This window comes from Cornus florida, unplaced genomic scaffold (assembly GCF_030987335.1).
Source record: "Cornus florida cultivar Cherokee Brave unplaced genomic scaffold, ASM3098733v1 CherokeeBrave_3.0.0_Hap2_Chr01, whole genome shotgun sequence".
Lineage (NCBI taxonomy): Eukaryota > Viridiplantae > Streptophyta > Magnoliopsida > Cornales > Cornaceae > Cornus > Cornus florida.
The window spans coordinates 75,277,090-75,291,975 of NW_026775571.1; the positions used below are offsets into that span (position 1 = coordinate 75,277,090).

The 14,886-nt window shown below is 36.5% G+C and overlaps 2 protein-coding genes across 5 annotated transcripts; one reads left to right on the forward strand and one right to left on the reverse strand.

Moving 5' to 3' along the window:
• Nucleotides 1-2,047: 2,047 nt before the first annotated feature.
• On the reverse strand, nt 2,048-8,449 carry LOC132301395 (protein ENHANCED DISEASE RESISTANCE 2). Of its 4 annotated transcripts, none has more exons than XM_059798664.1 (3): nt 8,156-8,445; nt 3,631-4,701; nt 2,048-2,389 (listed from the first exon to the last, which is right to left on the reverse strand). In XM_059798664.1, coding segments are annotated over exons 2-3 (1,056 nt in total). In that variant the 5' UTR covers nt 4,686-4,701; nt 8,156-8,445; the 3' UTR covers nt 2,048-2,388. The 4 variants fall into 4 exon arrangements, with proteins under 4 accessions (XP_059654647.1, XP_059654651.1, XP_059654636.1 ...); XM_059798668.1 differs by lacking the exon at nt 2,048-2,389 and having other exon boundaries at nt 3,627-3,890; nt 3,969-4,701; nt 8,156-8,449; XM_059798653.1 differs by lacking the exon at nt 2,048-2,389 and having other exon boundaries at nt 3,627-4,701; nt 8,156-8,448.
• Nucleotides 8,450-12,103: 3,654 nt separating this feature from the next.
• Nucleotides 12,104-14,167, forward strand: LOC132302376 (protein STRICTOSIDINE SYNTHASE-LIKE 13). The gene is made up of 4 exons (XM_059799235.1): nt 12,104-12,471; nt 12,680-12,964; nt 13,050-13,217; nt 13,750-14,167. The coding sequence occupies exons 1-4, from the start codon at nt 12,104-12,106 to the stop codon at nt 14,147-14,149; spliced, it is 1,221 nt and encodes a 406-aa protein (XP_059655218.1). The 3' UTR covers nt 14,150-14,167.
• The last annotated feature ends 719 nt before the right edge of the window (nt 14,168-14,886 follow it).

Here is a 14,886-nt window from a genome sequence, read left to right on the forward strand (position 1 = left end):
GGAGTGATCTCCATTCTCTCCCGTGCATGGCTACTCTTTTGCAAAGCTACAAGGGACTATGCAGACGTCAAAAGAATTGTCCCAATTTTTGGCTTGGAAAAATTATAATTTAGTGGTCAGACCCAAAAAATTATTCTTGTTGAGGGATCATGGTCACTGAAAAGTGGTAAAATTGACCAATGTTATCACTTGAATTATTGTAGTATACTGATAATGGTCACTTTACTGAATCTATTATTAGGTCAGGTCACTAAATTATAATTTTTCGATACAGCTTTATTAGCAAAACGGGGGTGGTGTTTAGCTGTGGGAGAAATATATATATATATTTTACGGAGCTTGGGGGAAATATTTTCCGAAGAACTCATTTATGGATGCAAGGTTGTGTAAAGAGTATTTGTCACAGCAGGGAGGAGGGGGTGGAGATGGCTAGTGTTTTTCTGGGAATCAAATTTAAAAGATAGACACATTCATGGTTGCTGAATGTGGATGGCCCAATGTTAGCACTCCACACCCTGTGTGTACATTGGATTTCTGATCTTATTGATCAGACAATTGTGGAATAGGGCTTTTGGTTAACCAGTTATCTAACAGCAGGGATAGAGAGCTTTATTATAAGGATTGAAAGCTGAGTGTCTAGACAGATTCAGAAATGTTGGCATCTTAGGAAATTTTGAATAAGGCTGAATTTGAAGGCAAGCATGGATGTGTGTTGGAGGTGGCGGATACAGTTGTTGAAAATACTAGTGCATGGTTTTTTAGCAAGGTAGAAGGAAAGAAATCAGTCTCTCATGGGCAGTAGTCGAGTGTGGTGCTTCGGTGTCCTCTCCTTGGCAAACTTTGATTACAAAGGAAGCTGCTGGAGGGGTGGTTGTGAGGGATTCAACTGAGATTCTCTAATGGTGGAAGCCTTGGTGGCTCGGCTTTTATTGGATGGTGGAATGGGGTTTTCACAGAGCAGTGGTGGAAGGGTTAGTATGGCGGTGACTGATGGCAGTGGTCGACGTAGTTACAGAGGATATGGAGGATTTATACTATATTTTGTGAGTTCTTAATGACGAGTTACTATTGTGTTTGATCAGTGCCTCTGGATGTATAATTTGAGTTTTTTTTTTTTTTTTTAAAGGTGTTCTTGATTTTGGTTGAAAAAGAAATTATATTTGTTTAGAAGGCCTTCACCGAAGGTACTGTTCAAAGGTGATAGAAAAAGTACATCTCTGAGAGCGAGACATAGAGGTTTGTCAATGGTTCAGTGTTAATAGTCAGAATCCCTTCACAACTGCTTTCATGTGACCTGGATCCAATAATTGAGAGTCCGAGCACTTGCGATATTAAAGAGGCCCATATTCAAGTTAACTAAATCTTGTGTTTCATGAAATATTAAAAAGAAAAAAAAAAAAAAAAAGTTACTACAATGGCACTCAATCCAATAATTGATAGTACGAGCTCTTGTGATAATAAAGAGGTCCATATTCAATTTAATTAAATCTCGTCAAAAAAAAAAAAAAAAAAAAAAAAAAATTATCATGGTGCTCTCATTGATGTCGCACCCTCTCAAGCATCAATCGAATAACTAGGTGGTCACAAATTAGTGGTCACAATTTGAAGGAGAATACCAACTTTGCTCTTAAAAGACAGGGTGCAACATTTTTGACTAGTTTTCTCTGAGACAGTCAGACGTTTCACCAACAATGCTTAACATAAAAGACATTCCGCTCCAGATTTACAAATGCCTCAAGTCTAGGTAAAAAGTAGCTGTTCCAGAAATCATTTTTTTCAAATGGACTTTTCAAGCTTGGAAGGACTTTTTGAAGCTTCAGGAAGCTCCCCCAAACGGGGCCCTAATGAGATTCAACAAAATTCTAATTTTATTTTGAAGAAAGAAATCTAATGAGATTCAACAAAAATTCTAATTTTATTTTGAAGAAAGAAACATGCAGAACCCTGCAAAGATGTCCAAGTAATTGCAGAAAGTAGCAGATTGAGAGAGGATGAAAGAGCTCAAAATCTATCACTAGAAGAGAACGCCAAAATGAAGAAGGGCATGGAATCAACAAAAATAACAAAAAAAATTAATTACACAGTGCAATTCTACCACAAACTGTATATATTTCATACCTATAAACAGATAATGTTACTTGAATTCAAAACAAATACTAATACTTGTGAGATAAATAACAATTTGTCAAAAAGTAGAGACAAATTGCTGCCTTCAGCCTTAAAATCCCTTTAGACTGCAATACATGGAAGAAAAGTAGGCGGCGTGAATGTGTCGATCAATGATGCTACAAACTCCGGAAGCTTACTACTCCAAACAATTCTCTGAATCAATTTGAATAACCTTCTACAATGGTGGAATATGCATTGTCATCAACGGCATCAGGTTGATCTGCAGATGTGACAAGGATTTGATAAAATGTAGATGTAAATACTAAACGCAAGGGGGGAAATTCTGAAACTACCATGCAATGCAAGTACGGATAAATTTGGTTGCCAACCAAAAGGATTTGGTACAAAATTAACTTGGATAGCTGTTAGGTGAAATGTACCAGCAACTCCACGCCCATCATATTCACGAGAAGTGTAATTTTGACTGGAAAATGGTATTGCACAACTGCACAACTGAAATTGTTTATCTTCTAATGGATTCACTGAAACAGGTTCTTTAACACTGTCGCTAACTGGTTAACACTCTTGTTGAATATGAATCATTTAGCTTAAAATAAATTTCATTTCATAACTACTTCCAGAAGATGCCTCGTGAACTACGAGAGAAGAATGTCCCCATCTTTCTGCACATGTTGATAAAACCTGAGTTCTCACAAACCAGGATCATAAGCCCCAGGAATAGTTAAACACCGAGGAACTCAAACTAGATGAAGAAGAAAAATGTTTGGAGGGGGAAGAAAAAATGATATGAACAAGAATATGTTTCCGTCCCAAAATTGATAAGAAAAATTGGATTTCATGGAAATCATCCGCAATTATGTAAGGCTTTCATAATTTAATCAGTACTGAAAAATCACCAGACCTTGAGTGCTACTGGGTGACAAAAACTTAATTAATAAAAAAAATTAAAATTAGCTTGAAGAGAAAAACAAAAACGAAAACGAAACAAGAACAAAGAATTTTTAGAATGAGTAAAGAATAATGTATGTCTTCCCCAGACATGAATAGAATAATCCCTAAATTATGTGCATAAAGCCTGCTTCTGTATAGAAAAATATATTTTTGGCCAAAATTGGTGGCCCAAGGCTAAGGCTCAATCGGATTTGATGGAAGACAGAAACAAGAAAATTGCAGTGTACCAACAATGGTAAATAAGGGCTTTACCACAAATGCTCATAACTGTTGGTTATATATTAATATATTATGAGGTGAAGAAAATATTTACTTTCAGTTTCTCTCAGTGAAGGTGACACACCACATAAGATTAGGATGCCATAATTGGGTACTGAAGACAAATGGCACTAGAGTTCTGTCGAAGGCTAATGCTATGATGAGGTGCACTCAGTGAGCTAGGAGTGCCCTAATCACAGACACACTCATTGTCAAAAGCAATTAGGCTTAAGATCTAATTGTCTTCACATCATCAATTCGAAAAAAATTTAGCATAACCACAATACTTACCATTTCCTTATGTCTTCATTGGATTCTGCATGATTAACAACCCCATTAACATGTGATGAACCATGGAGGGAGCTGCTTTCCTGAACATGGGATGAACCATTGAGGGAGCTGCTATCCTGAACATGGGATGAACCATTGAGGGAACTGCTTTCCTGAACATGTGATGAACCATTGAGGGAGCTGCTTTCCTGAACGCCTGGATGAATAAGATTCGAGAAACCCTTCCCTATTGACTTCAATAATCGCGTGGACAGAGAAGACTGCAAAGTACCAGTGCTCGTTTCAGATAAAAGTTCAACCGGCCTAGCTAAAGAAGTATTCAGCTCGGAGAATCTTACAGCTCCTAAAATTCGTTCAGGAAGTTCTGATTCAGTTTGGCCCTCAATAAGAAAAGCAAGATCGACAGTAAGCGTTGTTAAGTAACCAAAAGCCACATGAACAATTGCGCTCGCCACCATGGAAGATCCAATATCTATATCTACTTCTATGAAATTGTCTACTATACAATACTTGCAAGTAAGTGCTCGTCCAATTACACATATAGCCTGCTCCCCAACTGCTTTTCTCACTATCCAAGGTCCTTTGACAATGTTGGCAATTAATTTAAGCCGTGAATTCCTAAACGCATCATTCCCTTTCAAGAACTGATCAATCAGAGACCCCTCAGGGATAGGCTCCAAGGCTACAAAATATGCAACAGCACAGTAATTGTCCTTGCTTGGGACTTGTAGGTTGAAAGCCCAAACAAGTGGCTTATCACCTGTTGGATATTCTTCATCAATAGCCCTCCTAACTCGATGTTTTGGATTATTTAAGACCTCTGAAATCTTTGTAGAACTTTTGATCCAGTCAAAACCAAGAGGTTTCAGAAGATACTCACCGCCAGGAATTTTAACCCTGCTTGAAAAGTAGTCAGGCCCTCTTACCTTGAATATATCTCCAGATGGAGAAGCCCAACCATTTGCACAGTTATCAGGTTCGAGAAGTGGAACAGCTCCTCCTGATTTCACTCTCTCCATCCATTCATGGTCATTTTTATCATCAGGGTTGGCCATATCCAAACAAAATTGCCTGTTTGGAAAAAATTTAAGATATAGTCAGGAAGTAAATATGGAAAAAAGAAGAGTATGACTACCTTCCTCCTCTAAAAACAGCCCATACATCCAAGCAATAAAAAGACTGCATTAAATTAAAAGAGAACTGAACAAATGGCTTGATAATTTCATTATATAGTATCTAACCATATGTTTTACAGAAAGAAAAACATTGCAGAAGAATGAAGATCTATTTATCCTTTCGTGAAACAGGCTTTAAGACAGAGAGAGCTTCTTTTAGAAGCCTTATTTATATACAGTTGTGCTTTGTAACCGCAGTGCAATAAATAGAATTAAAAAGTAAGTTGTTAATGAGATCCCCTTTGTACTTATTTGGAAACAATTGCATTGCATGTAGGTTTTTCTGCCCAATAATACATCAATTGCTTTTAGTTGGCTTCTGTTACCAAGTGTTAATAACTCAACTGCATTATTATTAGTATTTTGGTCCTCATAGTATTTTTGTTACAAAAATTTCATTTTTCCCAGGGACCCAGGCTAGACATATGATAATGCATTTATATAACAACCAAAGTAGAAAGTAAAAATGGAAGCAAAGCGTTGACCTTGTTTGACTTACAACAAAAACACTCTGCCTAAAAATTTCTGTACAGAATCTATGTGTTTGGTTTTTTTACAATTCCAAGATTCTACAACACTCAATGGCATGTCCTGTTTCCAGACCGCAGGTCCCTACTTCACAGTTTTGCATACCACATTTCATCGTCTCATTGTTACAAATAGAAGTGCCTGAAAATGAAATTCCAATAAGAGACCATACATCTTTCTGGACCTGCACACCTGCTGCTGCACACACTCAGATTTGGAAAGATATTGTGGATACTAGGGATGTGTTGCTGAAGGGGATCTCTTATAGGGTTGGGAATGGGGACACTCTTCTGTTATATGATGACCCATGGTGCTCTGGATTGATTCTGAAACAGAGATATGGCCATAGAATTTTCAGGCTTTTGCAGGTTGACAGATTCTAAACTAAGTGCTCTAATGTTAAATGGTGCTTGGAATCTCTCTGTACTGTCTGCTTCTGAATTGACCAACCTGAAGAACTTCTTGTTTTCATTCCACATTTATGCAGATGAACAGGACAGGGTGATGTGGCAGAATGGTGCACTAACCTTTAGTAAAGCTTGGAAGCAATGTAGGCATCATAACCACAGTGCACTGGGCTCAGTTGGTGTGGAACTCAGGCAGACCAAGACTCTCTTTCACAACCTGCCTTGCGTTACATGATAAGCTTCCTTCCTTCTCAAGAAAAGAGGCTTGCCTGTTATAGCAATTTGCCATAACTGTTTCTGGGACGAAGACTCTAGAGATCATATTTTCCTCCACTTGACGTTTGTTGCTGCTGTCTGGCACTGGTTTGCAGATTTGCTTCATTGGAATTGGGCTAAAGTCCATAGCCTGATGATGTTGGCTGAAGGGATTGCTACTACTTTGTACTGGTAATGCTTTACATGGTAAGATTGGTAGGATGCTGTTCTCAACCACTGTTCATGCCTTGTGGACTGAAAGGAATGATAGGGTGCACAAGGGTGACAATGGCTCCTCAAAACAGGCCTGTGAGCTTGCAAAGTCTGTTCTTTTTGAGGTGTTTGAAGCTGCCAAGATTCCTATTGGTGATGCTGCTCTACTCTTATAGATCTTTCTGTTTAGAGCAAACATGTTTTCAGTTTGCTTGCTGGCTTTGTTTTCCTGAGGGTATGCCCTCTGTGCTATATGTACTCAACTATTTTATGCTTCAATAAAACCACATCCATTTAGGGAAAAAAAAATAATAATAAGAGACCGCCTAATATTAGTGAACAGAAGAATTTTATTGAGTGGTTCAGACTTCAGATTTGTAACTATTCAGTTATAAACTATTTGTACATGGAGGATATTCTATTCACTTATAAAACTATTTGGACATGGAGGATATTAATACCTCTCTCTCTCTCCACTACCCAACAGAGGGATACCATTAATTGCTTTTTATTTTAAGCAAACAATGGAGTTTCGAACATGTTCCAGAATGGAAGGGTTGATATCATTATAGAAGTTACAACCAATTGGTGATCAATGTTAACACAGCAGGTTGCCTGAGTTACATGCCCCGTGATTTTTATTTTTTAAATAATAGGAGTATGAAAGAAAACTCTTACAATAAACAAATAGAAGTCTTACTCCATCTTTCCGCTAAATAGGATGTATTGAACTTATAATTCATTCAATACTTTTTATGGATGTCAACTAAGTATCTTAAGTAAATTGCTCCAGATTGTTCAATCATCTAATAACTATAGTGATTTTTTGATAAATGATCATTATGATTCATACTCAATAGTATTTGATCAATCTTTTTCTTTTTTCCCATTTTTCGGTCGCTAAGGTAGAAAATTGAACCAAGAATTCTCTTCCTTTGTCATCAATCAAATCACTATATGCAACCTAGGATTATATTTTATCATCATCAATTGATGCACCTCAAAGAAGGCAATTCTCCTGTATCAATGATTAGCTCACTAGGAAGACTAAGTAATACTGTGATTCAAAAAAAAAAAAATTTTAATGCTTGGTGATACCTATGTGTGCACATGTGAATATACATATATTTATATATATGCATACATGTTTGTGTGTGTGTAAATGTAGTCTTTGTGAAAGTGTGTAAACTGAACATCAAGGATTTACAAGATGCATCTGCAACTTTTGGGCATTAGACATGAGAAAGAACAATGAACTCCACTACTAGATATCCACTGCTCTGTTTGTCCCAATGAGGTATAAAAGAGTTTCTGGGAATTTAAAATAAAATAGAATCATTAAACTAAACCAGTCAATCTATATATCTCAACAAGCTTTCTTTTCTTCTCTTGAAATTTTTTTTTTTTTGAAAAGTGAAGCTTATTAGAAAAGCACCCAAACAGCAAGCACACCCATGTTTTCCTTCTCTTGAAGATTTTTTATTATAATTTTATTTTTACAAGCCTACAAATTATACATTTTTTTCCTTTCACAAATGTTTTCCAGAACTTCTCCACTCCTAAAAAAAATGAACCTTCAGAAAAATCAACCCTACTAATTTTTCAATAAGTAAAATAAGATGATCATTTGGACTTAGGGTTTTTTAAAACCATATACACAAAAAAAAAAAAATCTATAAATTTACATATTGAATATCTGTATGTATATGTAGAAAACAAGAAGAACAACATCAACAAAGAGGGCAATAACCCAATTACCAACAGACATAGAAGAGGAAAAATATGCAGATCTACATAAACAAAGATCACAAGAAACCCAATTACCAACAAAATTAGAAGAGGAAAAAAGTGACATACAAATCAATCAAACAATCAAATGCACAATCAAAGAACAGCCAACATACAGAAAATAGATAGAAGAACAAAGATCAATTAAGAACATCGTACCTTTCTCTCTCTGTGCAATCTCTGATTTGTGGGTTGTTTAAGGTGGGGAATTTAGATTTGAATTTATATACTCGTATAAATTAAAGATATAATAAAGAACAAAAGAGAAGCTCTTTAGAAGGAGGGTTCTTGTAAAAGCATTTTTCTTTTTTCTTAATTAATTAGAAACTAATAATCTTTGTTTTTGACCAACAGATAATATTAGTGGGTATCTTTAACCCTTTGTTTTTTCCGCTGGCAAAACCCAATCGGCCAAGAAATTCGATTTATTGGAAAGGTACAAGACGCGGAGCTTACACGTTATGTACTCTTTATATTCCCATGGGAGACCTTTTTAGTTCTAGCTTCCCAATTATTATCAAATAATATACAGTTTTAAAAAAAAAAAATTAAAAACAAAAGAAACAATAAAAAAAGAAAAAAAAAAAAGTTATTGTAAATTTCAGTCTCTTTTAATTTTTTAATATTACCAAAATACCTTCACAAGACATATTCGATGTGTTGAGTTTCCACTGCTTTATTTGAAATTGAGGAGCCTAGCAAATTTTTTACTATTTGAGCTTGAGCTTGACAATTAAACTAGGGATCAAATGGAGGTCAAATATGAGTGTTTGAAGCTTGGTTTGGCTGTTAAACCATTGGTTGAACTCCGTCTCAACTCATATTAATTATTTAGTAATTTTAAAATTAAATTTGAGTTTATTTTATTTTGAAATCGTTGTAAATTTAAATAAATTGAGTTAAGTTGAGTTAAGTATGCGTCGTATGAATTTAACTTATTATTTCATGAGTTTGAAATACTCGAATTAAATTATTTTTACTTAACAAATGAACACAAGGTCGACATCTCACTAACTATGAAGAGTTCTATCGCACCTAATTTTTCTTACAACATCCTTGCATGGAGGATGTTCTTATGGTTGAATGCAGTGGTCATATGTGATGATATCATATGGTCTAACAAACTAAATTAATGAACTCAAATATCTTATTATACATGAAGAATGTGTTACACACCCCGCGTATTCATACTTATGTATGGTTTCGTATGATTTTTTTTAAATGTTTGTCAGTGCATGTTGAGCCTTCATGAGATTCTTTGTTGTTTTAGTCTTATATTATATGATAGGAGATTTCCCATGTCGGTTGGAATCATAATGTATCCTAAATCTTAATTAGGCCTGATTTCAACTAAATTCCATGATCCAACATTCGGAACAATTTGAAAGGCTGTCAAATGATAAAAATCCACCTTTGCGGAGTGGACTTGTTTTTGGAACTCCTTGATGTCAAAAGAGAGACCTAAAACAATAATCAGAACCCAATTTGGAGTTGATGTCAACCTGGGTGTTTTAACGGTGTCATTTGAGGTCCCAAACTCACATTAACTTCGCAACATTTGTCCAAAAAAAAAAAATAGAGAAGGTGCCTAAATTGATGGCCAGTTGATTAGCAAAATGAACTAATAGTAACTTACCCCAAACAATAGGGTTTGTTTGTAGCATTTCTTAAAAAAAGTAAGGGGCATAATTACAAATTTATGAAATTTGAGGGGATTTTTTGCAGTTTACCCAAAAGGGTACTAGTGAAATTTTACAACTTAAAAAATCGCATGTAATATGCACATGATCCTATTCCGTCCATTTCATAATTGTCCACAAACAATTATTTCTTTTATACTTTTGTAATTATGCCCCTTACTTTTATTAAGGGGTTGATTTGTAATATTTCTTTAATACTTTATGGGGTTATGTGAAAAATAAAAGATGAGGGATATAATTTACAAAATCATGAAAGTTGAGGAGAGTTTTTACAATTTACCCTAAAATATTTATGATCTGGGATCTGCGGTATAGAAGTGAGTAATTACTGTCTTAATGATCCCAAATTATAAATACTAGTTATTAGAATTTACACTTTGATATATAAGGGCTCAAAATGTGCCCCTCTGAGTATATTTGGTATTTCACTGTGTGCGCAGGTGTGTCAAATTTATTCGGAGTTTAAATTTGCAGCTAAGCTGGTGGAGCCAAGCTATTACTCATGTTTGCAATAGTCGACTGGGGCCTCATAGCATGTGCCTTATCTTACCCGGACAACTGTGGAAAGCAGGAATGACTCTTTCACTGGTTCTCTGATCATCTCGACCATAATTCAAAGGCAATACTGAATGAGTTAAAGTGCTATTTTATCGTTTTCTTGTTGATGATATAGGGATAAAGGCCAAACGGTCCGATTAACAACACTTATAAGCAAACAATATCCTTTTCGACATTAACTCAGAAAGTATTATGAAAATTTATTATAATTTCTTGTAAGGTACAACATTTAGGCCATAGTTACATTCCATCAAGGGTAGGCCCGAAATGCAGTCCATGAATATATCAGTAAGTTTGAAGCTTAACTAACAACTGAGAGTGATGACTACACTAAAGAAAGCAGTAAACACAAATGCTTGAAGGAAACAATTAACATTGTTATACGACTGAAAGCGAGTACGTGCAAAGAATGATCCTAGAGCTGCACTGTAGAAGCAGGCTTAAAATAGAACAAAGTGTTAAAAGTCCATTAAGGACGATATGTATCTTGAGGTGTATTCGTGCAAGACCTTTGCTCATATATAAATGCGTTATATTTATATTGCAAGCCCGAGCAAGGTCGGCTTTTGAATTGGCTTCCATGTGGTCGTCCGAGATGCAATATTCTCGGTGCAAGCCAATAAGAGTCTTTGGGAGAACGGTGGAAAGCTAGCGTTGATGGGACCTTCAAATTGCATCACCAATAGAGGAAGGGGATACTTTGCCAATGTGACAATTTGGGACATCCGTTTTTAGAGAATTAAATGTTTTGATTACCTTGTATGTCCGCAGAGCACATGTTGATTAATCGCGATACCTCAATCGAAAAGGGTTGGCATCTCCAAAAGCTCGGTCAAGGATGTGAGCACTTGGCTTCCCTCTGTAGCGATGGGACCAAATGCCCAATTTGGGTGCACGTAGTAGCTGATTCTCAACACAAATATATTTCTAATACCATTACATCTTCTTCCCTTTTAGTTGATAGCCATACACCCCTTCCCATCTCACACACACAAGGAGTTGTTTACACTTGAGAGAAATCGAACCTTACACCTTATACTTCTTGAGGCACCAGTATCAAATTCTTACCTACCTGAACCAACTCCTTAGAATTAGTATCATTACATCAAATATGGAACTGTGGTGATAAATTGCAACAAAGCACACAAACAACCTCACGCATCAACTAAACACGGAGATTTAACATGATTCGACTTACAGCATTTGTATGCAGTAAAGACATTAACAGGTTTCTCTATGTGAATTAGAAAAGAAATGTATAAGTCTTTCAAACCACCAAATACACACATTTATCTCTTTTTACTTTGGAATTTTTAATAGGTTTTATGTATCGGTTTAAATAGAGACTAAAAACGATATTGAAACTCATCCAAAAAAACGAGTCAAAAAATTTTACCTACTTTTTTTGGTAGAATAATCAAATAACCCCTATACTTTGGAATTCAATAATTTGTAAAACTCCGAATACAAATTATTCAATAATTCACACATATTATTTAAGCTCGGTACGTTGCAACCCCGGCCAACAAGAACTCAGACCACAGCTAAACATATACCAATTGGTGCTGCTTTGGGTAGGATGACGGTATGGTGACTGCTAGAGTCAGTTACTAGTCACCATCTTCAAAGGACATGACTACAATAAAGCTTAGAATCTTGCATACTTTCTTATTCATTAAATGTCAGCCTCTGTTTTGTTTCCCAACAATCACAAAGAATGCGAAAATCATGTCCAACAACAGACAACCTACTCACATGCAACCACAAAGCCATCACAAATAATGCATGCATCTTTCACCTTATAACATGTCACCCTCCACCCTCTTTCTCTCTAGCCAAACACTCCACCATGGAGAAGAGAATCAAACTCAAAGACGAAGTTCTGTTGCAACATCCATATCTCCTCCTCCTCGTTCTTGCTTTGGGCATGATTGTCATGGACCCTTTTAAAATGAGTCCAATAGGAGGCATTGACTTCAGGCCAGTGAAGAATGACATTGCACCATACAAGCAAGTCATGGAGAATTGGCCTAGAGACAACCAGAGCAGGTTAGGACAAGGGAACTTGGAGTTTGAGGACGAAGTTTTTGGCCCCGAATCGCTTGAGTTTGATATCCGGGGGCGTGGCCCCTACTCTGGGCTAGCTGATGGCCGCATTGTGAGGTGGATGGGTGAAGATGGAGGGTGGGAAACATTTGCAGTCGTTACTCGAAACTGGTGAGCTCCAAAATCTATTATAATTTTTTTTTTTTTTCCTTAGTTGGTACTCGCACACATATACCTCCATTGAGGCTTGAACCCTAACCTCCCTTTGAGAAGCAAGGGTCTGATAACGTCAAAATCTATTATATAACATGTGCACACAATACTGTTTGCTTTTTTCTTGACTAATGTTGCTAATTAGAATTATAATGTACCTCAAAAGGTCAGAGAAACTGTGTGCTAAAGGAAAGGACTCGAGCACGGCCAAGCAATGGAAACACGAGGCTAAGTGTGGCCGCCCCCTCGGCCTGAGATTCGACAGAGTGAGTGGTGATTTGTACATAGCAGATGCTTATTATGGCCTCCTGGTTGTGGGGCCTGAAGGAGGTGTTGCCACTCCTTTGGCCACCCATGTGGAAGGGAAGCCTATACTCTTTGCTAATGACCTTGACATCCATAAGAATGGCTCCATTTTCTTCACAGATACAAGCAAGAAGTACAACAGAGTGTGAGTCTATTGATTTATATCTTTTATTTCTGTATTGTGATTTATGTTTTATTAAGTGGTGTAATTTGAGAAACTTTGGTTTTAGGAAACATTTCTTTATATTGTTAGAAGGAGAAGACACTGGTAGGCTACTTAGATATGATCCTCCAACAAGAACAACTCATGTTGTGTTGGATGGCTTGGCTTTTCCAAATGGAGTACAATTATCTAAAGATCAATCCTTTCTTCTCTTCACTGAGACTACCAATTGCAGGTATTGGAACTCCCTCCCTCTCTCTCTCTCTTTATACACACACAACTCGAGATTGTCACTAAGGGCTTGCGGTCTATATTTCACACGAAACAGAAGCAATGTTTTGTTGTGCTGTGATTTATTCCAAGATAAAAAAATGTTTGGTAACTATAAACTATATAATATATTTGTTGTACACACAATTCAAGATGTTTGGATGATTGTATAAAAAAAAAGTATTTACATTATATTGGCTTTTTTTAGAAGAATCTCTCTACAATTGTTTAGCTGCATTAGTAAAAGCAAATGAAAACATCTTTTTCTTGCTTTCAAATTTGGGCCTTTTTTTCTGAAACAGATGCAATAGTGTGCCAAAGGTAACAAATTTTACCAAAACACACTTTCACCATGTGTTTCTGTTTTCCACTAATGTGGCAACAAAAACGGTTGCCAGACAGGCCCTAAGCTGGGATAATTCACAGTGAACCCTCAGTTAAAATATTTTTTAAGTTAATTTTGTAAACGCTAATTACATTATGCTGTCATGCCACAGGCTAATGAAATACTGGCTAGAGGGTCCAAGAACCGGCAGCATCGAGGTCGTTGCAGACCTACCGGGCTTCCCAGACAACGTTAGGCTCAACGAAAAGGGTCAGTTCTGGGTGGCGATAGACTGTTGCCGGACTAAAGCACAGGAGGTTTTTGTTCACAACCCTTGGATGAGGAGCATATACTTCCGGCTGCCTGTTAGAATGAGGTACTTGGCCAGGTTTGTGGGCACGAGGATGTACACAGTGGTGTCACTCTTCAATGAGAAGGGGGAGGTTCTGGATGTTCTAGAAGACAAGAAGGGGAAAGTGATGAAGCTAGTAAGTGAAGTGAGGGAGAGGAATGGGAAGTTGTGGATTGGGACTGTGGCTCATAACCACATTGCCACCCTCCCTTACCCTTAAAAAAGCATTGTTCATTTTGATGTGAGAGCTTCCTGTTAGTGTTTGTAGTTGTTTTAGTTGGGTGTGTGTTGATTTATGATCTGGTGTATCTATATTGGTAATTGAAATGGCTTGGGACTTGTGTTGGCTTTTGTTCCTGTGTAATAAAATTGGTGTTCCTATCTTATTAGTGTTTGAAGTTGTTTTAGTTGAGTGTGTTGATTTGTGATCTGGTGTAACTATACTGTTACTGTGTTATAAATTGGTGTTCTATATGTAGTTGGTAATAATGGATAGTTTAGCTATTGTTGAGCAATCACAGTCCAACAGATCTTTTCTTCTTCTTTTTTCTTTTTGTGTATTTGTTTTTTTTTTTTTTTTTTGTTTTACAGAAGGTGAAGGGATGGTTTGGCAACAATTTATTTCAATTACTGAAAAAAAAATGAGAGATTGGAAAAATGATAGAAGAGTCTACAAAATATGATGCAACAAAAACATATGTGAGGTATACAACAATATGAACACACCTCCATTAATGAAGAGCTTTGTGGTTTCTTTTCTAATGTCAAGGGGCTGGGACAAGGGACCCTTTTGCCCACATCTCTTTGTTATTCCAAAGAGAGAAATTATTTCATAGTCCCAGTACCATCCTGACCAATCATTAGCCAACATGCAAGCAAAAAGTTGAATAAAGTTAATACAAAATTAACACATTTACTTGCGTGTTAACCAGTGATTGAGCCGGGACCAATATAATA

What these genes read in the sequence shown, in the direction of transcription:
- LOC132301395 (XM_059798653.1), bottom strand. Translation starts at nt 4,685, where the DNA reads ATGGCCAACCCTGATGATAAAAATGACCATGAATGGATGGAGAGAGTG.
- LOC132302376 (XM_059799235.1), top strand. Translation starts at nt 12,104, where the DNA reads ATGGAGAAGAGAATCAAACTCAAAGACGAAGTTCTGTTGCAACATCCA. An exon ending in AGCAAGAAGTACAACAGAGT is followed by an intron (nt 12,965 to 13,049) that starts GTGAGTCTATTG and finishes CTTTGGTTTTAG; the next exon opens with GAAACATTTCTTTATATTGT. An exon ending in ACTGAGACTACCAATTGCAG is followed by an intron (nt 13,218 to 13,749) that starts GTATTGGAACTC and finishes GTCATGCCACAG; the next exon opens with GCTAATGAAATACTGGCTAG.